Below are 25,331 nucleotides of genomic sequence, written 5' to 3'. Positions count from 1 at the left end.
GGCTGCACATCCATGATGCGAATCTCCCGTTCCACCACATCCCAAAGATGCTCTATTGGGTTGAGATCTGGTGACTGTGGAGGCCATTTTAGTACAGTGAACTCATTGTCATGTTCAAGAAACCAATTTGAAATGATTAGAGCTTTGTGACATGGTGGAAGTAGCCATCAGAGGATGGGTACATGGTGGCCATAAAGGGATGGACATGGTCAGAAACAATGCTCAGGTAGGCCGTGGCATTTAAACGATGCCCAATTGGCACTAAGGGGCCTAAAGTGTGCCAGGAAAACATCCCCCACACCATTACACCACCACCACCAGCCTGCACAGTGGTAACAAGGCATGATGGTTCCATGTTCTCATTCTGTTTACGCCAAATTCTGACTCTAACATCTGAATGTCTCAACAGAAATCGAGACTCATCAGACCAGGCAACATTTTTCCAGTCTTCAACTGTTCAATTTTGGTGAGCTCTTGCAAATTGTAGCCTCTTTTTCCTATTTGTAGTGGAGATGAGTGGTACCCGGTGGAGTCTTCTGCTGTTGTAGCCCATCCGCCTCAAGGTTGTGCGTGTTGTGGCTTCACAAATGCTTTGCTGCATACCTCGGTTGTAACGAGTGGTTATTTCAGTCACTGTTGCCCTTCTATCAGCTCGAACCAGTCTGGCCATTCTCCTCTGACCTCTGGCATCAACAAGGCATTTCCGCCCACAGAACTGCCGCTCACTGGATGTTTTTTCTTTTTCGGACCATTCTCTGTAAATCCTAGAGATGGTTGTGCGTGAAAATCCCAGTAGATTAGCAGTTTCTGAAATACTCAGACCAGCCCTTCTGGCACCAACAATCATGCCACGTTCAAAGTCACTCAAATCACCTTTCTTCCCCATACTGATGCTCGGTTTGAACTGCAGGAGATTGTCTTGACCATGTCTACATGCCTAAATGCACTGAGTTGCCGCCATGTGATTGGCTGCTTAGAAATTAAGTGTTAACGAGCAGTTGGACAGGTGTACCTAATAAAGTGGCCGGTGAGTGTATATATATATATATATACACACAATTTTTTTTCATAAACCTTAGCTCAAACTGTAGAGAATAGCATTAGACATGCCAAGGAGGGAATGTGTGAACTGGAAAAATAAATTATGCATTTAATGCAATGTAAGTTGCTTTGGAAAGAAGCATTTGCCAAATGCATGAATGTAAATATAAAAAGAAACAGCTGAGAGGGTAGTTGAGAAACAGCATAGCAAAATATATCAAATAAATGTAGGCCTAACACTGTTCCAAAAATGTCAAATTAACCCTCAAATATTATAATTATGAATTATGTATGCACATTGCACAACAGTGCATGCTCATGACCCAAATGAGGAATAGTCAAGGTGAACATCATTGGTTGTAACCCAGTACTTCAGACATCTCAAAAATCTAAATGGGTCATTGAACGGCAGTATTATTACTGAGCTTGATAATTCTGGAAATGTGACTGGATCTTGTTGTTTGATTCACAGAGTCAACTGGGAAAGAAAAGGTCGGAATTAAAACATCTGATTAAGGAGCGAGAAAAGAAACTCGAGGAGATCAAGCAGTCTATCAAAGTCGTGAAAGTGAGTCTATTTATACTTTGTGATGCTTCTTTTCTCGAAGGAGTGGTCTTTGATCGTATTTCTTTTTTTTTTCCAGTTGTATATGGAAGGCCATTTTGATTTTAGCTAAAAGGCCACTTTTTCAAAGTCCTCAAATTTCTGTCAGAAAATCTTGAAACCATTCTATTGAAAAGTAATTGGCAACGCTTTAGATTACAGCCCACAAAGTACTGCTTAATTAAAACGAATTTACAGTGTAACTTTCGATAATTATAGTGTACCTATAAAGTATGTATGTGTAATTATAAGGGAACATTATGTAAAGGTTTGGGAATAAAGGGGTGACAACCAGGAAAATTAACAAATTATTTATACTGTAAGTATTTTACAACTAAGAGGTACTCATTCTACTATTATAATAGGCAACAATCTTACATTTGGGGGCAATTTAGCGAGAACATACACTGTATACCTTTTTGTAATAATAACATACTAATACATAGGTTATAGGCTTTGTTTTTAATTGCGGGGTACATATCTGTGCATTTATACAGTTATTTTTTTGTTAACAAATGTGCACTGATTAAGTTTGTTCTTCTGTGTTTGAAGGCAAGTAAAACTAAAACTATTGCAACTTTTGTTTAAATACTGGGGAAATATACTCTTGTTCTATGAAGTTACAGGGTAAGCATGACATATGCTGGCTGTAAATTAAAGGGATGCTTGTTACCCTCTTGTTCCTTGTAGTTACAGGGTAAGTGTGACATTGCGGTTGTAAATTAAAGTGGTGCTTGTTACCCTCTTGTTCCATGAACAGGGTAAGTACAATACAAATGCATGCGCACAATCTGATATCACTGACTCGGAAACCTGTATTTGAAAAACAACTTAATTCAAAACAGATTTACAACACTTCTTATTCGTTTACAGCCTGCCGATGTCACACTTATCCTGTAACTTCATAGAAAAAGAGGGTAACAAGCACCACTTTAATTTACAGCCCACAGATGTCACGCTTACCCTGTAACTTCATGGAACAAGTGTATATTGCCCCATGTGGACTTTTAGGGGCTGTTTACACGACACCGTTTTCAATTAAAAACATAAAACTTTATATGCGGTTTGGCTGTCCGTTTACACGACAACTGTATTTTGGTTGACTGAAAATGCAAACTTTTGTAAACGGGTTTCAAAGTGTACATTTTTTAAACGTCATCATGCACTTGCGTATTACATGTTCAATCTACAGTGTTTCATCGCCATCTAATGGCCTGGCAACAGAATACAGGGTTTTAAGTAGTTTTTTCGGATCCGTGTGAATGGGGATCGTTTTAACAATCGTGTCGTCTGTACGCAGAAAACTCAAAGGAAGAACTTCTCCGTTTTAAGCATATCGTTGTCGTGTAAACGTAGCCTCAGATTGTTAATTCATCACATGTATTCCCTTGGTTGAGTTCCCACCTGTCTTCCGTCTCCATGGTCACACATCATTATGGGTTTGTTTGGTTCGACTGTGTTTGATTATCACCTTGTTATATGCACTACTTACCGTAAGTTCCTGCTTTTCTTATGTTCATTGTTCGGTCTCATTTACGCATGTTTGTGTTTGCATTGGCTGTCTTTATTAAATACTACCTTGTGGAATATTATTAAACTACAGTGCTGGTCAGAATTATTTGCCCCCTTGGTAAATATGATCAAAGATGGCTGTAAAAAATAAATCTGCATTGTTTATTCTTTTGATATTTTATTTTTAAAAATTCAAAAATCTAACCTTTTATTGAAGTAAAACAATGGTGGGAAAATCACATTATGAAATAAATGTTTTTCTCCAAAACACATTGGGAACAATTATTTACCCTCTTTTATTAAATACTTTTTGCAACCTCCTTTTTCCAAGATAACAGCTGAGTCTTCTCCTATAATACCTGATGAGTTTGGAGAACACCTGACAAGAGATCAGAGACCATTCCTCCATACAGAATCTCTCCAGATCCTTCAGATTCCCAGATCCATGTTGGTGCTTCTTCTCTTCAGTTCAGCCCACTCATTTTCTATAGGGTTCAGGTCAGGGACTGGGATGGCCATTGCAGATGCTTGGTTTTGTGCTCAGTGACCCATTTTTGTTTTGATTTTGATGATTGTTTTTAGATCACCGTCCTGTTGGAAGATCCAAACATGGCCGTCATAAGAATTCTAGCAGAGGTTGTCAGGTTTTGATTTTTTATCTGTTGGTATTTGATCGAATCCATGATGCCATGTATCTGAACAAGATGTCCAGGACCTCTGGCTGAAAATTAGGCCCACAGCATTAAAGATACAGCCGAGTATTTCATTTTACACATGGGGTACTTTTTTATCCCTGGATGAACCAACCCCATATTTGAAACAGATGAAACAAAACAAAAAAAGCTTTTTTTGGCAGCAAACACCTAAGATGGGTTTGGTGCACACAGGGATAAAGAAGTACCCCATGTGTAAAATGTAATACTCTGCTGTATCTTTAATGCTGTGGGTCTAATTTTCTGCCAGAGGTCCTGGACATCTTGTTCAGATATATGGCATCATGGATTTGATCAAATACCAACAAAATAACAATTCAAAACCTGACAACCTCTGCTAGAAATCTTATAATGGGCCATGTTTGGATTTACCAACAGGACAGTGATCCAAAAACAATCATCAAAATCAAAACAAAAATGGGTCACTGAGCACAAAACCAAGCATCTGCAATGGCCATCACAGTCCTCAGACCTGAACCCTATAGAAAATGAGTGGGCTGAACTGAAGAGAAGAAGCGCCAACATGGATCTGGGAATCTGAAGGATCTGGAGAGAGATTCTGTATGGAGGAATGGTCTCTGATCTCTTGTAAGGTGTTCTCCAAACTCATCAGGAATTATAGAAGACTCAGCTGTTATCTTGGAAAAAGGAGGTTGCAAAAAGTATTTAATAAAAGGGGGCAAATAATTGTTACCAACGTGTTGGAGAAAAACATTTATTTCATAATGTGATTTCCCCCCCCACTTTCAATTATTTTACATCAATGAAAGGTTAGATTTTTGCAATTTTTAAAAAATAAAATATCAAAAGGATTAACAATGTAGATTTATTTTTTACAGCCATCTTTGGTCATATTTACCAAGGGGGCAAATAATTCTGACCAGCACTGTACATTGGAACCTTTCGTCCTTCGTGCCTCCATATGCAGACCAATCTTTACACCTTAATCTCAGTCCCCTGTAAGGGTACAGGCTGTGGCAAGTTAATGAGTTCAGCAGGGCTCTTATAGTCATGAAAAGCCTGGAAATTACGAATTTGTGTTTTCCGTTTTGTAAAAGTTGTGATTTCCAGGCCTGGGATGGTTTGGGGGGAAAAAGTAGTAGGTGGGGAAAAATCATAGTGACTACAGTTGGGGGGGTTTTTTGTGTTTTTTTTTTTACAGTTATGCTTAGCTCTTTAATGTCCATAGGTTAGAAAGCGCTCTTTGCAATCTGTTTCTTTAAAAAAAAACAAAAAAACATTTAAATCCTTATCCATTAAACTAAACAACTGGAAAATTCCCACTACAGACACATGCTGGTAACTGCTTCTACTTTAGCTTATTTTGTTGAGAATATCTGTTTACCATTTGTTTAACAAAACCAGTAAGAGCACTGCAAATATTTGCCCATGTTGTCACACCCCTCTTTAACTGAGACAACTTTCCAGCAAATGCTGAACAACACAAGCACTACCCCACTTTAACTGAGACACCTTTCTAGCAAATGCAGAACAGCACAAGCACTTCAGGATAAAATTAAACAAACTCACGGCTCCTCTCTGGTCTCTCCTGGAACTGTATATACAGTATATTAGCGTGGCAGTGTTTTGCTTGTTCAATAACTGTAAATAGAGCACAGGGCCACCATGAGTCACATTTAAAAATACAAATGGGTCCAATTACATAGTGGTTGGAGAGAGAGAGAGAGAGAGAGAGAGAGAGAGAGAGAGAGAGAGAGAGAGAGAGAGAGAGAGAGGAGAGAGAGAGAGAGACAATACAAATATCTGCAGGCAGAAATAACTCAGATTAGACTTATTAGAACCTTAATCATTACAGTAATTACTTTATACAGAGATAAAGATGTCTGAGCAGATAGTAGGTGATAGGTATTATATGATGGCAGATGAGCTAAACTGGTGGTGAAACAACACAGTTCTTCAGTATAAGTTTTAGCGGTTGAACCGGTCTGTCCTGTTAAAACACACAGTGAAATTCTTCATGCAGCTGTTAACATGTAATCTCATGAGTTATACTGCATGTGTTTGTGTCAGGGCTCCTCTCTGGGCAGTGTCCTGAAAGTGTTTTGTGCTTTTCCACAACAAAAAAATGGATGACCCTGCAAATATCACCTGTACCATGAGAGTTAGGGTTAAGTTTTGGTTCAAGAAAATTAAAGATGCATTGCTAGAACATTTGGTAACACTTTATTTTAGGGTTCAATTCTCGCTATTAACTATAGTTGCTTATTAGCATGCATATTACTTGGATCTTGGCTGTTTATTAGTACTTATAAAGCACATATTAATGCCTTATTCTGCATGACCATATTCTACATCCCTTAATCCTACCCAATACCTAAACTTAAGCCTACAAAAACGACCTTACTACTATTAAGAAGCAATAAATTAGCAGTTTATTGAGGCAGAAGTCGTAGTTAATAGTGAATTTGTGTTCCCAATACTAAAGTGTTACCCAAAGTTTGAATCTTTGAGGAATGGCCTATTATTCACACCAAAAGCAAAACAAATTTTCATCAGTCTATATGAAAAATAAATTAATGCCATACAAAAGATAGCATAAAACTCTGCCATCCTAAAGCATATTCAAATGTAAAATTAAATAAAAAAGAAATACAAAATAAAAATTACAGATCATTTGTGGTTATTTGTATGGTTGAATTTGATCGTTGAAGGTCAGCAGTGAAAATATTGGTAAACAAAGTGAGATTATTTCCATAAAGTGTATTTGAAGACTTCAGATGCAAAAGCCGCTAAATGATACGATAACGAAGCGAAACAATATTGAGCGAATGCTCTCCGCACATAGTGTACGTTCATCAAATACATTCGCTTCCATCCTGCTAGATCCCAGTCTCAGCCCATTCAGACATAACTGTTAATTGGCAGAAACTTCTAAATGCCACTTCCCTTTGCCAGCAAAAGTTCACAGAATCAACCAGAAGACATGAATGGCATCATATGATTTCAAGATGAATGACGGCATGAATATGAGCCAGCTTTCAATTGTTGAGCTGCAAGTTTTTATCCTGTTTGAAGAGACTTTTTACTAAACAAGATGGAGGAGTATGATTAAATGGAAGAACCTGTGGTAGGTTCAGTCACTGTAAAAAGGAAACGTCATCAAACTCATAATTCTGCCCATTCTAAGGCCAAAGAAAATCATTACAGTGGCAATGACAGGATTTCACGAGTAGCATGCAAACACAACAGTGTTCCGTGTGCTGCTGTAACTCTGATAGAAACTGACATAAGCCTTTTTTTTCTTCTTTTTTTTCTTTTTTTCCCACCTTCACCCCCCTCTTCGGAGGGCAACTTTATTTATTTATTTATTTATTTTTTATTTTTGTTTTAAAACTTTAGACTGGTAACTGATAATGAGTTTGTGCTGAGTGCAGGCCACTGAGCTGGTCTACAGACTGGAAACGGGAATGTGCTGAATGCAAACTGCTGGGCTGGGACACAGACTGAGAGCTGGTTTATGCTGACTGCAGGCCACTGAGCTAGTCTACAGACTGGTAACGGGAATGTGCTGATTGCAAACTGCTGGGCTGGGACACAGACTGAGAGCTGGTTTATGCTGACTGCAGGCCACTAGGATGGTCCACAGACTAGTAGCCAGTTTGTGCTACACGCAGAGCACTGAGATCTAGTCCACAAACTGTGAGGTGGCTTAAGCTGGTTGTTGAATGCCAGACTGGTCCACAGTTTGTAAGCTGGCTTGGGCTAGTTTTTGGATGCCGGATTGGACCGCAGATTATGTGCTGACTTGGGCTGGTTTATTGGATACTAGACTGGTCTGCCGATTGTAAGCTGGTATATGATGGTTGTTAAATGCCAGATTGGTCCACAGACCGTAAGCTGCCTTGGGCTGGTTGTTGAATGCCATCCCAGTCCACAAATTGTGAACAGACTTGGGCTAGTTGTTGAATGCCGTACTGGACCACAGACCGTAAGCTGACTTGGGCTAGTTGTTATATGCCACACTGGTCCACAGATTGTGAGCTCGTCTTGGCTGGTTGTTGGATGCCAGGCTGGTCCGCAGATTTTGAGCTAGCTTGGACTAGTTGTTAGATGCCGAACTAGTCCACAGATTGTGAGCTGGCTTAGGCTGGTTGTTGGATGCCAGACTGATCCACATACTGTGAGCTGGCTTAAGCTGGTTGTTGAATGCCAGACTGGTCCACAGATGGCGAGCTGACTTGGGCTGGTTGTTAAATGCCAGACTGGTCCACAGATGGCGAGCTGACTTGGGCTGGTTGTTTAGGTGCCAGACTGGTCCGCAAGCTGTGAGCTGACTTTGGCTGGCTGTTGGATGCCGGGCTGGTCCACAAATTGTGAGCTGATTTGGACTGGTTGTTGGATGCTAGACTGGTCCACAGACTATGAGCTGACTTGGGCTGGTTATTGGATACCAGACTGGTCTACAGGTTATGAGCTTACTTGGGCTGGTTGTTGAATGCCAGACTAGTCCACAGACTGTGAGCTGGCTTGAGATGGTTATTGGATGCCAGACTAATCCACATACTGTGAGCTAACTTGGGCTGGTTGTTAGATGCCAGACTGGTCTACCGATTGTGAGCTGTCATGGGCTGTTTGTTGAATGCAAGACTGGTCCACAGACCGTGAGCTGACTTAGGTTGGTTGTTGGATGCCCGACTGGTCCACAGATTGTGAGCCGGCTTGGGTTGGTTGTTGGATGTCGGATTAGTCCACAGATTATGAGCTAGCTTGGGCTAGTTGTTGGATGCCAGACTAGTCCACAGATTGTGAGCTGGCTTAGCCTGGTTGTTAAATGCCCGACTGATCCCGACTGATCCACAGACTGTGAGCTGGTTTGGGCTAGTTGTTGAATGCCAGATAGGTCCACAGGTTGTGTGCTGACTTGGGCTGGTTGTTAGATGCCCAGCCAGTCCACAGATTGTGAGCAGGACTGGGCTGATTGCTGGATACCAGACTGGTCCACAGAATGTGAGCTGACTTGGGCTGGTTGTTGGATGCCAGACTGGTCCACAGACTGTGATCTGGCTTGGGCTGACAGCAGGCTATCTAACAGTTCCACAAACTGTGGGCTGACTTGGGCTGGTTTTTGGATACCAGACTGGCCCACTGATTGTGAGCTGGCTTAAGTTGGATGTTGGATGTCGGACTGGTACCGTACCGCATGTCGGAGTGGTATCGTACCGCAGATCCCCGTATCCCCCAGCAGGGCAGAACACATATCCCTTCCCTCCCACTAAGTGACATAATTAATCAGCGGGGCCCAGAGAGAATCGAAGTCACCCGATCGAAGATTGTTAAAAGCAAGCATGGACTCCAAACTGATATGATCCGACAGGAGATTTCTATACTGGTTAATGCTAAGATTGTTTTTAGTTTTCCAATTCAAAAGAATAGTTTTCTTTGCAACAGATAATGTGGTGAGGACCATGTGTGCTTTGTCGATCTCCATATTGATATCATTTAAATCCCCTAATATGCATAGTTTTGGGCAAGTAGGTATATTACACTTAAGCCATATTGATAAGTCCTCACAAACCTTAGTCCAGAATCTTTGGACTGGTGTACAAAGCCACCAGGCATGCATGTAATCGTCTGCTGTATTACTTGTGCACTGCGTGCAAATATTTGATTGATTAAAACCCATCTTGAACATCCTTTGTCCTGTATAATAAGTTCTATGGAGGATTTTGTATTGTATGAGTCGTAGATTCAAGCTGTCAGTCATATTAAAGTTGTTTAATATTATTTCCGACCAAAACTGATTGGTGGGATTCAGTGATAGATCCGACTCCCATTTTGCAATTGGTAATGAGATTGTATCATCTATTTTGGAGATGACTCTATATATTTTCGATAGTAGCTTTGGAGTACCAAGGCTCCTGAATTCTGAAACACTTGGTGGGAGTTCCAGGTTTATTTGCTTAAGAGGGAATTTTTTACTTATTACTGCTTTGAGTTGTTGATATTCTAAATATCTGTTATTACTTATCCCATACTGTGAGGTGATTGTTTGGAATGGTAAAAAGTTACAGTTATGGATTAAATGCTCTAAATGTTTAATTCCTTTGTTTTCCCATTGGATAAAATGAATCATACTTTTGTTTAGTGTGATATCAGGATTATTCCATATAGGGGTAAGCCTACATGGGATCATTGAAGAGTCTGTTTTTTTTAAGAAATTCCCACCAGGCTGTCAAACAGGTGCTGATGTTAATGCTCTGAAAGCATTTATGAGATTTAATATTTGAACTAAAATACAGAAGATTAGAAATTTCCAGGTTGTCACATAGTGTTTGCTCTATATCCATCCATGTTTCATCCAATACACTAGGTTTGAGCCATTTAGAAATATACTGTAACTTATTTGCTGAGAAGTAATGATGGAAATTAGGGAAGTCTAGTCCACCCCTGTCTTTAGTTTTCTGTAGAGTTTTCAGGCTGATTCGAGAGGGTTTATTCTTCCAGAGAAATTGCGAAATGTATGATTCTAGTGATCTAAACCATGTATAGGGAGGTTTCGTAGGGACCATAGAAAACAAGTAATTGATTTTAGGCAAGATCATCATTTTTATGGTGGCAACTCTACCCATGAGTGAGATGGGTAAAGATTTCCACCGAGCAAGATCGTCTTCTATGGTCTTCAGTAGTTGAGTGTGATTTAACTTTAATAAATCTGACAATCTGGAGGAGATGTTTATGCCAAGATGTCTTATATTACCTGATTGTAATGCTATATTGGATGGCCCTTGAAACCTACAATTAATCGGTAGAACTGTGCTCTTTGACCAGTTAATAGAATAATCGGACAAGGATGAGAACTTATTGATTAATGAGATTGATTCAGAGAAAGATGTACATGAGTTCTGAAGGAATAATAAAACGTTGTCGGCATAAAGGCTTATCTTATGTTCATTCTTTAAGGACCAAACACCTTTAATATCCTGATTTTGCCTGATTGCCATTGCTAAAGGTTCTATAAAGATGGCAAAAAGTGATGGGGAAAGAGGGCATCCCTGCCTAGTGCCTCTCTGCAGATTGAAGCTAGGAGAGGTTTGATCATTTGTCCTAACTCTTGCATTAGGGGATTTATACAAGATCTTAATCCAGTTAATAAAGGTTGATCCAAAGCCGAATTTACTTAAAGTAGCTAATAGAAATTTCCAATTAACTCTGTCAAGGGCTTTTTCCGCATCCAGAGATACTATAATGGTTTCTAAATTATTAATGTTGGAATAATCTATTAAATTAATAAATCTACGCATGTTTGTAGAGGAATGTCTGCCTTTTATAAAACCCGTTTGGTCAGGGTGAATTATACAAGGGGTTATTTTCTCTAACCTTCCTGCTAAGGTTTTGCAGATTACTTTAAGGTCAACATTTATCAATGATATGGGGCGATAGCTAGTTGGTAATGTGGGATCTTTGCCTGTTTTTAACAGTACGATAATGTTTGCAGAGTTGCAGAGAAACTGACATAACCTACAATAAAGAACAGCTCTATTCCACTGACGACAAGAGACTTAGAGTTTTTTGTTTTTTTTTCAAAGCACACATGGACTTAGCTGGTTTTGCAGCAAAAGACAACCAAATTCATTGACTAACTGACATTTTTGAAAATAAGGCATTTCAATAACCAACTAATAACCTTTTCATTGCAGTGAAATTACTAAACGTAAACATAGGAGCCTGATAAAAAAATGCTAATTTAAAAGAAAGATGTCAGACGGACTTAAAGGTTTTTGCATCTGAAGTCTTCGTTTGTATTATTTAACTTATTTAATTATTGTTGGCTTGCATTTTGTTCCATTTCAAAAGCTACGCTCGATGCTGTTTCATTAACGCTTATGAAATACATTTTTTGTCCGACTGGTTGTGAAGCGTGTGGCAAACACGCCAAGAATTTGGCTTAAATAACCTCTGACGATGACAATCAGAAAGTGTGCTTGTGAGAGGCTATAAATAGACGTGAAACAGACGTGCCTTCAGGTATCTTTGTCTTCGCTGGTGGGGAAAGCGTTTCAGGCAGCGGGTCAGGCTTGTTCTGCCCTGCATATGGTGGTTGTGCAGGCGTACCAGGCTGACCTGCTGAAGGATTTGAGCGCGAGCAGGGGCATTAATTAGGAGGCGATTTCAGTCCTACGCCTGGCTACAGCCATGTCTCTTCACGCAACCATCGTTTGTGCCATCGGCCGTTCTATGGCTGCTATGGTCGCTACGAAGAGGCATCTGTGGCTCAACCTCACGGGTATCAAGGAGAAGGATAGGGTGTTTCTCCTTGATTCCCCTGCGTTGCCTTCCGGCCTATTTGGCAAATCTGTTAATACGGTTGTCATTAGGTTCCAGGAGGTCAAAAGACACACACAGGCTTTTGATAAGTTTCTCCCCTGCTGTGTTCAAGGGTAGGGGCTGTCGGACACCCAACCAGGTCCGGCACCTATACGGAGGGAAACCCACAAGCAGAGTGTGGCGAGTCGTGCCCCCCTTGCAGAGACTGGTGAGCGGCTCGTTGCACTCAGCTGTGAGGAAAAAAACAGGAGGATGTAAGATGCAAGTAAAATCCAGTTTATTAAAGAGTAATCAGATATTAGACACAGGTCGGGGCAAACACTCAGGTGGTAAGTGAAGCAGGGACGAGATGGCGATCCGGTGGTGGTGCTGTGGTGAGCGTGCTCGAGTGAAACCCAGGAACCGTGGAACATCCAGACGACACGAGGAACTGATGAAATCCAGAAGAAGAACTTCACAGACGAGGCATGTCCCAGAGCACAGAGCATTTAACATTCCCCCCAACAAAACGAAGTGTAAAAATTAGTACTCCTTTCATAGAAATTGGCAGCATCACAATCAACAGAGGCAAATAAGGGTTATGTGCCATGGGCTTAGTACCCTATCTATGTGGTTCAGACCCTGGTTTCTTCCTTTGGGTCCTCACAAGATGCTAACGACAGACACTTCCTGTACAGGCTGGGGTTCAGTCTTAGATGGCCATCCAGCCCAAGGGATCTGGAGAGGTCATCATCTTGATTGGCACATCAATTGCCTCATTATTGGCTGTATTTCTGGCCCTGAAGTACTTCCTCTAGCAGTTAAGGGGCTACCATGTCCTAATCGCTAAGGCGGACTGTGTTTGCGCCATCTGAACAGACTAGTGCAGCAGGTTCTGCTGTGGGATCGTGACAAGTTCCTGTCCTGTCCAGGGCGATTTACATTCCTGAGCATATGAATGTGGGAGCAGAATAACTGTCTAGAAAGGCTGTGACACACAGGCAATGGAAATTCCACTCCGAGGTAGTGAAACAGATTTGGGAAAAACTTTACGAAGCAGAGGTGTACCTCTTCACTACACAGGAAACAACGCAATGTTTCTCTCCGACTCCTCCAGCCCCCCTGGGTCTGGACACCATGGCATATGTGTGGCCCAGACTGTGTCTTTATGCATTTCCCCAATCCCTCTCGAGAGTCCTTGCCAAGGTCTATCAGCAAGGTCTTGCCTCTTGCTGATAGCACCTTGTTGGCCAACACTTGTTGTTATACTGTGTTTCAATGTTTGTGTCACACATATCTTGGGAGACTGATCCCTTTTCCCAGCACTGCCTGAAAAGCTTGTGCAAGTTGGGTATGAGCATTGCTTTCCCATACTGAATCACCTCTGCTGGGATGCAGTCTTGCCCAGTGTTTTACCATGGGCTTTGCTGAGTTCTTTCTTTGTTGGGGATAGATCCTGATCTGTCTGTAATGGTCAGTAACTATGTTCTCTGTAGTATGCAGGTCCTGGTAGTGTTTGGCCCACCTTTCCATCTGTTTATCCCAGTCTTTGATGCCTTCCTTGGATTTTAGAGGAGCAATCTTGTTTGCAGAGGGCCCAAAGGCTCTATTCATGCACTCATACTTGCCTTGCACGTTTCCACTTTCGGAGCAGGATTGGATATTCTGGCATAGTTTTTGCCAATATTCATTGCACAGCCTCTAGCTGTGAGTCACTTCTTGCCCTTTCATTGTAGCAAGGTTTTCCGAGGACGGGTATTTTTTTATAGTGAATTAGGGCTTCTCGTTTGGCAGTGATGAGAGCCTCCAACTCTAGCAGGTGAGTTTCAAACCAGTCTTGGCTGTTTCTCTCCTTGTTAGCCAGGAATGCTGTGGCTGTGTCATGGATGCTGTCCCACAAAAATTGGCACCTTTCTTCAATGGTTTTAGCAGTGCTGTTTTTATGGGGCGTTTCTTCTTTTATGCAGAAGCCTGTACACAACTGTGTATTCGCTGCCCTTGCGATGTTAAGGGCGCCTCTCCAACTTGCACCGTTGGATCTTTTTGGGTCATAGCTGAACTTTGCTACACACTAGTGAATGGTCATTGTCGCAATCAGCACTGTGAAAGCTACGAGTAACAAGCACACTGTTGATGGCAGCCTGGTTATTACCAAACCAAGTGGTACCAGTGTCCATTGATGTCCATTGATGTTCGTCCTGCCGACTTTAAAATGTTCAAAGCAGTCTGGCCAAGAGATGCGATCAGAACCGACTCTAACATTAAAGTCAATAAGCAAGATGATATTTTCAGACTCATTTTCATTAACCTTGTCTTTTGTTTCCTGGGGTGAGCACAGTGTTGGGGTGTAGACACTTAGGATGTTCAACTTTCCAGAGGATGTCGAGAGGCAAGATGAGAGGTGACATTCAGAATCACCATTGGGAGGCATATCCATATGCAGCAAACTGTTTCTGACTGCAAAGCATACATCGTATAACCAGGGCTCTCTGTGTGGTCTTGCCAGAAGAACTTGTAGATTTTCGCCCGCCGCATGCCATCTTCAGCCAGTCTGGACTCTTGCAGTGCTGTTATATGAATGTCCAGCTTGCTTAGATCGAGATCAATGATGCTTTCCTGCTGTCACTGATTTGTTGTGGGTCGTTTGTGTGGCCAGGACACATTGATCTGACATTCCATGTAGCCAGTTACGTAGCTGTTGTTTTCTTATTTCTCTTTGTTTTGCCTGGTGTATGTTAACCGCCTGCTTTTTGATCCAAATCTAAGCTCTAAGCACCCAGTGGAGCAGGCAGACAGTGGTGGATCATCACACTACTGACCAGGGGGCTGCATGGTTTAGGGTGGGCAGTAGCTGATCAGAGATATATAATGACCTCTCCTACCGACAGAGGCAACCTGTAGTTGCTGCCTCCCATGTTGGTTTTACTGCTTTTCAGCGGCACTGAAGTAACCTCTCCAGGGCAGAGACCTGGGCAACACTTTATGGAGATCTTGAGCTGCCTAGACATCAAGATCCTCCCTCTCGGCCGCACTGGTGTGATCCAAAGTTATGCAGTGCACTATATTTGACATAAGTTTGGCTGTAGGAGCTGCCGGTACGGTGATAGTAATTGCACCATACCGCCTTTTGCTCCACTTCAAATTTTCTTTTTGGGTTTACTCCCATAGAAAGGAAAGCCTGAAACATGATTTTGAACTTCATCTGTCCAGCTATTTAACCCATAGCTGGGGCTTGGTTGGTGAGTGGACAGGCTGCACCATTCACCTCTGGGGGCCAAGCAACTTCGAGATCCACTGTTATTTAGCCTGGAGCAGCAGGATGTCCATTTTCCATGTAGAGGCACAACAGCAGTCTTGGTGATGGAGAGGCTTTGTACTGTCAGGGGCTGGCTAACATGCTTTTTTTTATCACCCAGGCTAGACAGTGGCAACATTTATGGTGCTATTTACTGAACATCTTTTTCATTTGCTGTAGCTCTCTAATCTCATTCTCAGTCCCACATACTTTAATTTGACTTCAGCATCACTGAGGTCAATGCTCACGCAACACGTCTTCACCAGGAACATTTAATTGTAAATCAGAGTATGAACTCTGTATGGTTGAATTGAGAGCAGTAACGTGTTAAAGATTATTAAATAATTGGTAGATTATGAGAGTGGTAGCTTGTTAAAGTCAGTCATATGCAATCAGAATTAATTGCTGTATGATAATACATAAAGCATGGCATCCTGTCTGCATTCAGGAGAACAGTCAGAAGGAGATAGAGGAGAGCTGGGCTGTTTACGCAGAGCTGCAGCGGCTGTTAGAGCAGTCGCAGGTTGAGCTGCTGGAGCTCATCACGGCGCGGCAGAAACAAGTGGAGCAGCAGGCCAGAGATCTCGCCAGCGGCCTGGAGCATGAGCTCAGCACACTAAGGAAGAGGAGCAGCGAGCTGGACGCACTGGCTCAAACACAGGACAGGGTGCTCTTTCTACAGGTCAGTATAACCTACCATTCAAGAGTCTTTGATTTTTTTTCTTTGAAAGAAATTAATACTTTTTTTTATTCAGTAAGAATGCATGAAATTGATTTAAAGTGAGAGTAAATGCATTTTTAATGTTTCAAATAATTGCTGTTCTTTTGAACTTTATATTCATCAAATAATCCTGTTGAAAGCTTGTCAGTAAAAATAGCTGGTTTTACTGTATTTTTGATCCAATAAATGCAGCCTTGGTTTTATTTAGAAAAGAGATTTGTTTAAAAAAAACATTACAAAATCTTCCTGACCCCAAATTTTTGATTGGTAGTGTTATGTAATATTCTTAATAGCATGAGGATAAGGTCAATGGAAAGTCCCTAGCATGACACAAACAAGTATGTGCATTTGAGCTGTATTCTCTAATATTTCACCTAATATTTCATCCCTCATAGTTCCTCCCATCTCTCCCTCCTCCACCGGAGCCATCTGATTGGTCAGTGGTGTCTATAAACACAGATCTGTACGTCAGCACCATCAGGAAGTCAGTCTGCTCTCTGGTTGACAAATTCCAACATGAGGTCAAACAGCTTTATGGGAAAGGTGAAGAACCATGTCTAGTTCTTCCATGCACTGTACTATAAACATTTATCAACTGCTAATTTACATGATCTTTGTAATCATGCAGTGTTTATTTCCCTTGCAGAGCTCAGGAAGCTGCAAAACTATGCAAGTAAGTGCTATTTATATAAGCATTAGATTTGAAGTTACATTTTTTTCAGTATTATTTTGACGAATATGCAGTCGAGCCATATCTCCAAATCAGAATATCAAAGGTTTTTGTCCAGAAAGCAACTACCCAAAACACTCCAACAGCTGCATAATAATGCATTAAAACCACTCAGAAATACTAAGCAAAGCCATACCAGCACAATAGGAACCATTCATTAACAAGCAGAGCTCACATTCCCTTTCGTTGTCACTCCGAGTTCCGTCGGAGGACGACGAATGGGGTTTTCGCATCGAAAGCCTATCAACTTCGACTATTACAAAACGAGCCAATGGCAAAGAAATGCCATGGGTCTGCGGAATTTGCATAGCGTATCTCCGCCCCACCTCGTGGGTATAAAGCGGAAGATGCCGCAACATGCAGATATGTTTTCGCTTCGGAGCCAAGGTAATCCCTTCGCTCCACAAGCCATCTCTGACTGTCAGCTTCTACAAGACGAGATTCTCCGGTGTTGGTGTGACGGCGATCTCCCAGCGAGTGCACACCTTCCTGCTTATCTGTGCAGTGGTTTGCCAGTGAGTGTGTTTCTCCTTGGGCGCTTCAATACCGAGGTTTCCTCTCTAAAAGAGCTTCCACGCGGCACGTCTTTTTAAAGATGCCTCGCCCGTGCACTTCTGGTTGCGGTGGATTCGTGTCTGACTCTGATGGGCACGAGCGCTGTCTAGTGTGTTTGGGCATTGATCACGCTAGATTAGCGCTCGTGAATGACTCATGTTCTCTCTGTGGGAACATGACCATCGCGTCACTACGGTCGAGACTGTTGATCTCGCAAGAGTGAGAGTCCCCTCATCCACACCCCGATCTACTGACTCTAGAAATAGAGCTAGTACTTCGGCTGGTGGCCAGGGTGACCTGAGGGTGACGGTGTGGAACAAAGCGCCGACTATCAGTCCGTGCTCTGCACCTACCCCTCCCGTGATGGTGCCCGTTAGTGTCCAGGGGATTCCCGAGGGCCCATCTTCGGATGTCCCGCGTGTTTCCTTTGGTGCTACAGAGGATGACGCGATGTCCATCGCAGCATCACAAGGTGGGCAGGATTCATCGGATGATGACTCGACAGCGCTGCCTCCTTCGAGTGCGCAGTCGTTTGCCGAGTCGGATCCCGAGATGACTGCCATGCTTGCCCGGGCGGCCGCGAGCATCGGGTTAGAGTGGACTCCTCCGCCCCGTTCCGAGCGCTCACGGTTAGATGATTGGTTTTTGGGTGCGGCTGCGGATTCACGTCCGCAGCCAACCCCAATTCCTTTCTTCCCGGATGTGCATGATGAGATCTCGAAGTCCTGGAAGTCTCCCATGTCTTCCCGTGACCGCTCGTTGATTTCATCCACCTTTCCTCCCCTCGATGGAGCAGCTGCCCGTGGGTACACTGGGCTCCCCCCGGTTGAACGCTCTGTTGCGATGCAACTGTGTCCTCAGAGTGCTTCTTCTCGTGGCGAGCCTAAGCACCCATCCAAAGCCTGTAGGTACTCGTCTACATTAGTGGCGAAGTCCTACAGAGCGGCGGGACAGGCAGCTGCTTCGCTGCATGCTATGGCCACTCTGCAGGTCTACCAGGCCCAGATGCTCAGAGACATGCACGAGGGTAGGACAGACCCAGGGCTCTTTGATGAGGTGTGCGCCGCCACTGACCTCGCTCTCCGGGCGACGAAGGTGACCGCGCGCTCCCTTGGTTTGGTGATGTCCACAGCCGTGGTCCAGGAGAGACACCTGTGGCTGAACCTGGCTGACATGAAGGATGCCGAGCGGTCCCGGCTGCTCGACACCCCCATGTCCCAGGCCGGCCTCTTCGGCGGTGCAGTTGAGGACTTTGCCCAACAGTTCTCAACTGCTCAGAAACAGACTGAGGCTATTAAGCACATCCTGCCCCGCCGACCCGCTGCTGCCTCCACCCAGTCGGCCGGGCAGGTCACTCAGTCTGTTCGCCGCCGAGGACGCCCTCCTGCGGCTCCCGCCCCTCCCAAGCAGCAGCCTTCACCCGGGCCCGGTCGTGGAGGAAGCCGCAAGAAGGCGTCCCAGCCCTCTCCAGCCCCGCCCCCCAAGCGGCGCTCCTGAGACGGGCTGCTCAGTGATGTTGACGGTTACTTCTCAGGAGGTGGTAGCAGGACCACTCCTTCCCCCGGTGGAGGGCCGGGGGAGAATCTTTTGTTCTCCACTCCCCGCTGCTCACCCCCGGGTGGGCAGCACCCCAATGTGGTTAAAGAAAGAAGTAACCTGTCCATCCCTGAGCACACAGAGTTCTCGGATGACACGGAGCGCCGCCCCCGGGCCGTGCTCCCCTCGTCCTCCTCTGTCCCAGAGCCGGATGACAGTGCGCACCGTCCCCGGACCGTGCCGCTCTCATCCCCCTCTGTCGCCAGCCCCCTGGCAGAGCAGACCCCCGTGGAACGTTCGTCCTTCCCCGGTCTGCTCTGTCAGGGCGCTGTCAATGACTGTGCCCCCACATCGGGCCGCTATGCCGTCCACGTCTGGGCCAGTCATTCCGCCTCGCTGCACCACCGGTGGGAAGTCTGTGGTTCGTATGACCCCGCTGGTACAGTTGTTGGGAGCTTGGCTAGAGCTTCCCAACCTGTCCCGCTGGGTCGCTCGGACGATCAGGCTCGGCTACGCGATTCAGTTCGCGTGGTCTCCTCCCCGCTTTAGGGGTGTCTGCTCCACTATGGTCGGTGGCAATGCCCCTGTCATGAGAGCGGAGATTGCTACCCTGCTGGCGAAGGGTGCGATCGAGACTGTCCCTCCAGCCGAAATGAGGTCCGGCTTCTACAGCCCGTACTTCATTGTCCCCAAGAAAACCGGTGGAACGAAACCCTTCACAGGCTGCCGTTCAAGATGCTCACCGCCAAACGCATTTTCAAATGTGTGCGGCACCAGGATTGGTTTGCCGCGATCGACCTGAAGGACGCCTACTTTCATGTCTCCATCCTCCCTCGACACAGACCGTTCCTGCGGTTTGCTTTCGAGGGGCAGGCATATCAGGACGCAGTTCTCCCTTTTGGGCTAGCCCTGTCTCCTCGCGTCTTCACGAAGGTCGTCGAGGCAGCCCTTGTTCCTCTCTGGGAACACGGGGTTTGCATCCTGAACTATCTCGACGACTGGCTGATTCTAGCTCACTCTCGAGATCAGCTTTGCGAACACAGGGACTTGGTGCTCCGCCACGTAGCCCGTCTGGGCCTTCGGGTCAACTGGGAGAAGAGCAAACTTTGCCCCGTGCAGAGGATCTCTTTTCTCGGTATGGAGATCGACTCGGTCGCCATGTCCGCGCAGCTTACGGGCGAGCGCGCGCAGTCACTGCTGACTTGCCTGAGACAGTTCGAGGGCAAGAGTGCGGTTCCACTGAAACTTTTTCAGAGGCTCCTGGGGCATATGGTATCTGCAGCCGCGGCAACGCCGCTCGGATTGCTTCATATGAGACCACTTCAGCTTTGGCTTCGCGACCGAGTCCCGAGGTGGGCATGGCAGCACGGCACTCTCCGAGTACCAGTTACTCCGACTTGCCGTCAAACCTTCACCCCGTGGTCGAACCTCAGTTTTCTACGGGCCGGAGTGCCTCTGGAACGAGCTTCGCGGCATGTTGTTGTAACGACAGATGCCTCCAACACGGGCTGGGGGGCCATGTGCAATGGACGTGCTGCCGCGGGCTCCTGGATAGGACCCCAGCGCCTATGGCACGTCAATTGCCTCGAGTTGCTGGCTGTACACCTCCACGTGTGGCTCCTGGATGGGACGAGGCAGGTTTGAGTACCCTACCACCAGCGGTGGTGGCTACCATCACTTCCGCTAGAGCGTCGTCCACGAGACACGTCTACGCGTTGAAGTGGAAACTCTTCGTCAACTGGTGCTCTTCTCACCGAGTAGACCCCCTGGAGATGTTCAATCAGCGTCGTACTTTCCTTCCTTCAAGATGGGTTGGAGCGAAGGCTGTCTCCCTCCACCCTCAAGGTCTATGCCGCCGCTATTGCCGCACAGCATGATCTTATAGAAGGTAAGTCGGTGGGGAAGCACGACCTGATCGTCAGGTTCCTGAGAGGAGCGAGGAGACTGAATCCTCCTCGCCCTCCTCTCGTACCCTCTTGGGACCTCGCAGTGGTTCTATCTACCCTGGGGAGTGCTCCCTTTGAGCCTTTACAGTCAGTCGAGCTTAACTTCCTGTCTATGAAGACAGCGCTTCTGACTGCATTGGCCTCCATCAAGAGGGTAGGGGACCTGCACGCATTCTCCGTTGACGAAGCGTGCCTGGAATTCGGGCCGGCTTACTCTCACGTGATCCTGAGACCCCGGCCTGGATATGTGCCCAAGGTTCCTACCACTCCCTTCCGGGACCAGGTGGTGAACCTGCAAGCGCTGCCCCCGGAGGAGGCAGACCCAGCCTGCTCTGTCCAGTACGTGCTCTCCGGATTCAGGACCTCAGACCAGCTCTTTGTCTGATATGGTGGGAAGCTGAAGGGAAAGGCTCTCTCCAAGCAAAGGTTGTCTCACTGTATAGTGGACGCCATTGCTTTGGCATACCAGCAGCAAGGTCGACCGCCCACTCCACCCGGAGTGTGGCGTCCTCTTGGGCTCTAGCGCATGGCGCCTCGCTAACAGACATCTGCAGAGCTGCAGGCTGGGCGACACCCAACACATTCACCAGATTCTACAATCTCCGAGTAGAGCCAGTGTCCTCTCATGTACTCGCTTCAATCAGCTAGTACCGGACCCGCTCAGGTGTCTTTGCTTGCTCGACATTCCACTCCACGGACTGGATACGTGCGATATTTCCTCAGTTCCTCCAGCACTCCTGACGCTGGCGCCAGTGTCTTTTGCCTGCGCGTCGGCTAGGTTCCTCCCGTGTGCATGGTCCCTCCTCTGAGCGACCCCCACATGTGTATTTCCACTGTAAGCCTCTCTGAGCATGTGTCTTTCCCTTGGCAAGCCACCTTACCACCCCTGGGGTTCAAATATTCCACCTGTGGCTGGACACCCCAGTGATTCCCCATATGCATCCCTCGGGTCATATGTGTATTCTCCCTCTGGGTTGGCAGTAATTGAATATTCCCCTAAAATCTTGGGATATGCTCCCCAGTGTACCTTGGTATTCCTGTGCTAAATTGGAGTCCTTCGTCCGTGCCAGTTCACGACAGGGATCTCAGATTTACGCAGGGCACTGGAAGACAGCTGAGAAGATGGCGTGATTAGACTGGTATCCCCATTCGTCGTCCTCCGATGGAACTCGGAGTGACAACGAAAGGGAACGTCTCGGTTACAGATGTAACCCTCGTTCCCTGAGTAGGTAACGGAGACGTTCCGTCTTCTTGCCACTTGATCGCCTGAGCTCAGTCTTGGCTCCTCAGCGATTAAACATATCTGCATGTTGCGGCGTCTTCCGCTTTATACCCACGAGGTGGGGCGGAGATACGCTATGCAAATTCCGCAGACCCATGGGATTTCTTTGCCATTGGCTCGTTTTGTAATAGTCGAAGTTGATAGGCTTTCGATGCGAAAACCCCATTCGTCGTCCTCCGACGGAACGTCTCCGTTACCTACTCAGGGAACGAGGGTTACATCCGTAACCGAGACGTTTTCTTTACAAATAACAGATTTCACAGGTCATCATGACTTAAAAACTCTAAAAATATCGGTTCCCATTATACCCAGCTAACAAGACAAGTCATGCTCTCATATCTAGTTAATTCAGTTTTGTTTAAAGCAGTCAATGGAATCCATTGCAGTATAAAATGAAGGGCGTCTCAACAGCTACAAAAGCTGCATCCTTGATATCAAGAACACATTCGGGCACTTTCATACGTCCGCTTTCCTTGTGTTGTTGAGTATTGGAATTTAACTTCTATGGTTCATGATGACATAGTACAGTGGTTCTTTTCAGTGGTAAATTTTCCATTACCTTTGTGAAACGTTTGGTGCAAAATTAAAATCAAAATTTAATTGTATAATTTACATTTGCCATTTCATGCACTAGTTTTAATATGTAAATTGAATCCATATTTTAACCCTTTATAAGTTGCAAAATTAAAATTAAAATGTATTACAGAAATTATTAATTCGTTTAACATGTTAACAAGCAAAAACTGTAGCAAAATTATAATTTAAATGTTATTTTTCTTAATTGCATTTACACTCACAGTTAAGACACTTGCGATTGCATTTCCATTAAGTGTCCCGCAATGAATGTAGCAAAATTCAATATGCAATTTGAAAATACATTCTGAGCCGATCAGGTGCCCGTCCCGTCCCGCCCTGTCAAGATTAAAGGAGTTGAAAAACATTTTTCATTCATGTATTTGTATACAGTATTTTATCAAATCAACTGAAACACTTCTGTGTGTCTATTTTTGTGTTCAACACACATGATTTTGGTTTTCTCTGTAGGTGAGGTGATCTTGGATCCTGCCACAGCTCAGCGTGATCTTTGTCTTTCCGAGGACGGAAGGCAGGTGCACTATGAAGAGCAGCGCAAGAGCTCCACGCATTCCGACACACCGCGACGCTTCAGCCCAGCACTGTTTGTCCTGGCGCGTGAGGGTCTTTCTACCGGAAGACACTACTGGGAGGTAGACATGGGACATAAGACAGCCTGGACCGTAGGAGTGGCCCGGGGGTCGGCACGACGCAAAGGAGAGATCCGTCTCAGTCCAGAGGGCGGCTTCTGGTGTTTATGGCTGAAAAGCGGAGAAGTGAAAGCCCTTGCTGGGCACAGAGTTCCTCTCCATATCACCACTCTGCCTCAGAAGCTGGGCATTTTTCTGGACTATGAAGCTGGCCAGGTGTCCTTCTATGACGTGAAGATGCGCTCTCATCTCTACACGTTTAGCGATGCTTTCACTGAGAGTGTCTACCCTATCTTCAGCCCTTGCATCAACCAGGACGGAAAGAATCCAGAAGCACTGGTCATCACCGCCGTCAAACACAGCTGAGACAGCATACTCACTTCAGGGTCTTTCTTATGGGTTTCAGGGTTGGACAGAATACATTGCTGATTTTCACAAAAATGAAGACTTTCCTGGACAAATAATACACTTTTTTTGTTTTGTTTATAAGAGTTCACTCTGTAAATTTATGCAGAGGAGTGTGATCTTAGAACACATGCATTTTGTGTAAAAAGACTGTAAGTTACTTTCAAAGATGCATATAGTTACAAAAAAAACAAATATACTACCATTCAAAAGTTTCAGGTCAGTAAAAAAGAAATGAAGTCTTATTCCTCAAGGACACATTCAATTAAACCAAAAAATAAAGTAAATACTTTATGTTACAATAAATGCTGTTATTTTGAACGTTCTATTCATCAGTGAATCCTGAAAAAAGTTACAACATTGATAATAAGAAATGTTTCTTGAGCAACAATTCTGCATATTGGAATTATTTCTGAAGAATCATGTGACACTGGAGACTGGAGTAATGGTTTTGACTTTGACATCACAGGAATAAATGACACTTTAAAATATATATATTAAAATAAAAAATGGTTTAAATGTAATATTATTTCACAATATTAAAGTTTTTACTGTATTTTTCATCAAATCAATGCAGCTTGGTGAGCATTAGACACTTCAAAACATAAAAAAACATTAATCTTACTCACCCCAAACTTTTGAACGGTTCATGTTTGGTTCCATGGCTACAGTATGTGACCATTCCACTTGTGAAGTTATTAATTGTAATAACTTGCTACAATCCAGATTATATCCCAAATGTTTATACATCTAGATTTGTTTTACTTTAAAATGGATGGATAATATTACAATTTACATAAGCTAAATGGAGAATATATCAACTTTAAAGATCAGATCAGTCTTGTATTTTCCTGTGTTAATCTTTATAACGGGGTGTCATAATGTTTGGATACAGGTTTTTTATGAGTTTTCCAGAACTTTTGAATAAAATTAATTAATAACATTAATTTGCCATGTCTTTCATTAATAGATAATAGTTATACATTCACTATGTGAATCAGAGTGATGTAAAATTATTCACTATGAAGCTTACATTGGTGATCATGTACCTCAGAAAACCTTGTTGTTTTGCAGAACATCACAGTTATATATGATATGAAAAGAGTAAGGCCTGTAGTAAGGGAGTACGTGTTATTTAAGGAAAGTATAATTATATTTTTAGAATGACAATTTTTTTCAAACCTAGTCATGGGGTAAAACGCCTCCAGGAGGCATCGCTTCCCACTTTCATAATTACTGTAGTTGCCATGGTCTGAATAACACATCTTTTGTTATTCCATCAAATGTAATCTAACTAGGTGGTTGAATAAAAATATTTGGACATAATGTGTTTTACATTTTATGGGACATTTTTTTTTAAATAAAAATGAAACATCACTGAATGGTTGGGGGTGTTTTCACCCACTCTACCCTAATTGCAAAACAAGACAAAAAACTCTACGGACAGTGAATGGTTAATATTTCCTGAGGCTAGAAGAGATCCCATGTAGTCTAAGGTGTAAA

General features: G+C 44.2%; 1 protein-coding gene across 1 annotated transcript in view; it reads left to right on the top strand.

Moving 5' to 3' along the window:
• btr12 (bloodthirsty-related gene family, member 12) overlaps positions 1–24,023 on the top strand; it is a 29,383-nt gene extending 5,360 nt beyond the window's left edge. Inside the window, exons 3-7 of the mRNA XM_056247074.1 lie at positions 1,514–1,609; positions 15,879–16,112; positions 16,547–16,694; positions 16,798–16,824; positions 23,245–24,023. Coding sequence (XP_056103049.1) covers positions 1,514–1,609; positions 15,879–16,112; positions 16,547–16,694; positions 16,798–16,824; positions 23,245–23,789 — 1,050 coding nt within the window. The 3' untranslated portion in view covers positions 23,790–24,023. The remainder of the gene's footprint in view (positions 1–1,513; positions 1,610–15,878; positions 16,113–16,546; positions 16,695–16,797; positions 16,825–23,244) is intronic.
• The last annotated feature ends 1,308 nt before the right edge of the window (positions 24,024–25,331 follow it).

The sequence above is a fragment of the Rhinichthys klamathensis genome, unplaced genomic scaffold, assembly GCF_029890125.1.
Source record: "Rhinichthys klamathensis goyatoka isolate OS25496 unplaced genomic scaffold, OSU_Roscu_1.1 h1tg000042l_1, whole genome shotgun sequence".
In the NCBI taxonomy this organism is placed as follows: Eukaryota; Metazoa; Chordata; class Actinopteri; order Cypriniformes; family Leuciscidae; genus Rhinichthys; species Rhinichthys klamathensis.
The sequence above is the reverse complement of the archived record's forward strand: the minus strand, read 5'-3'. Positions and strand labels throughout refer to the sequence as shown.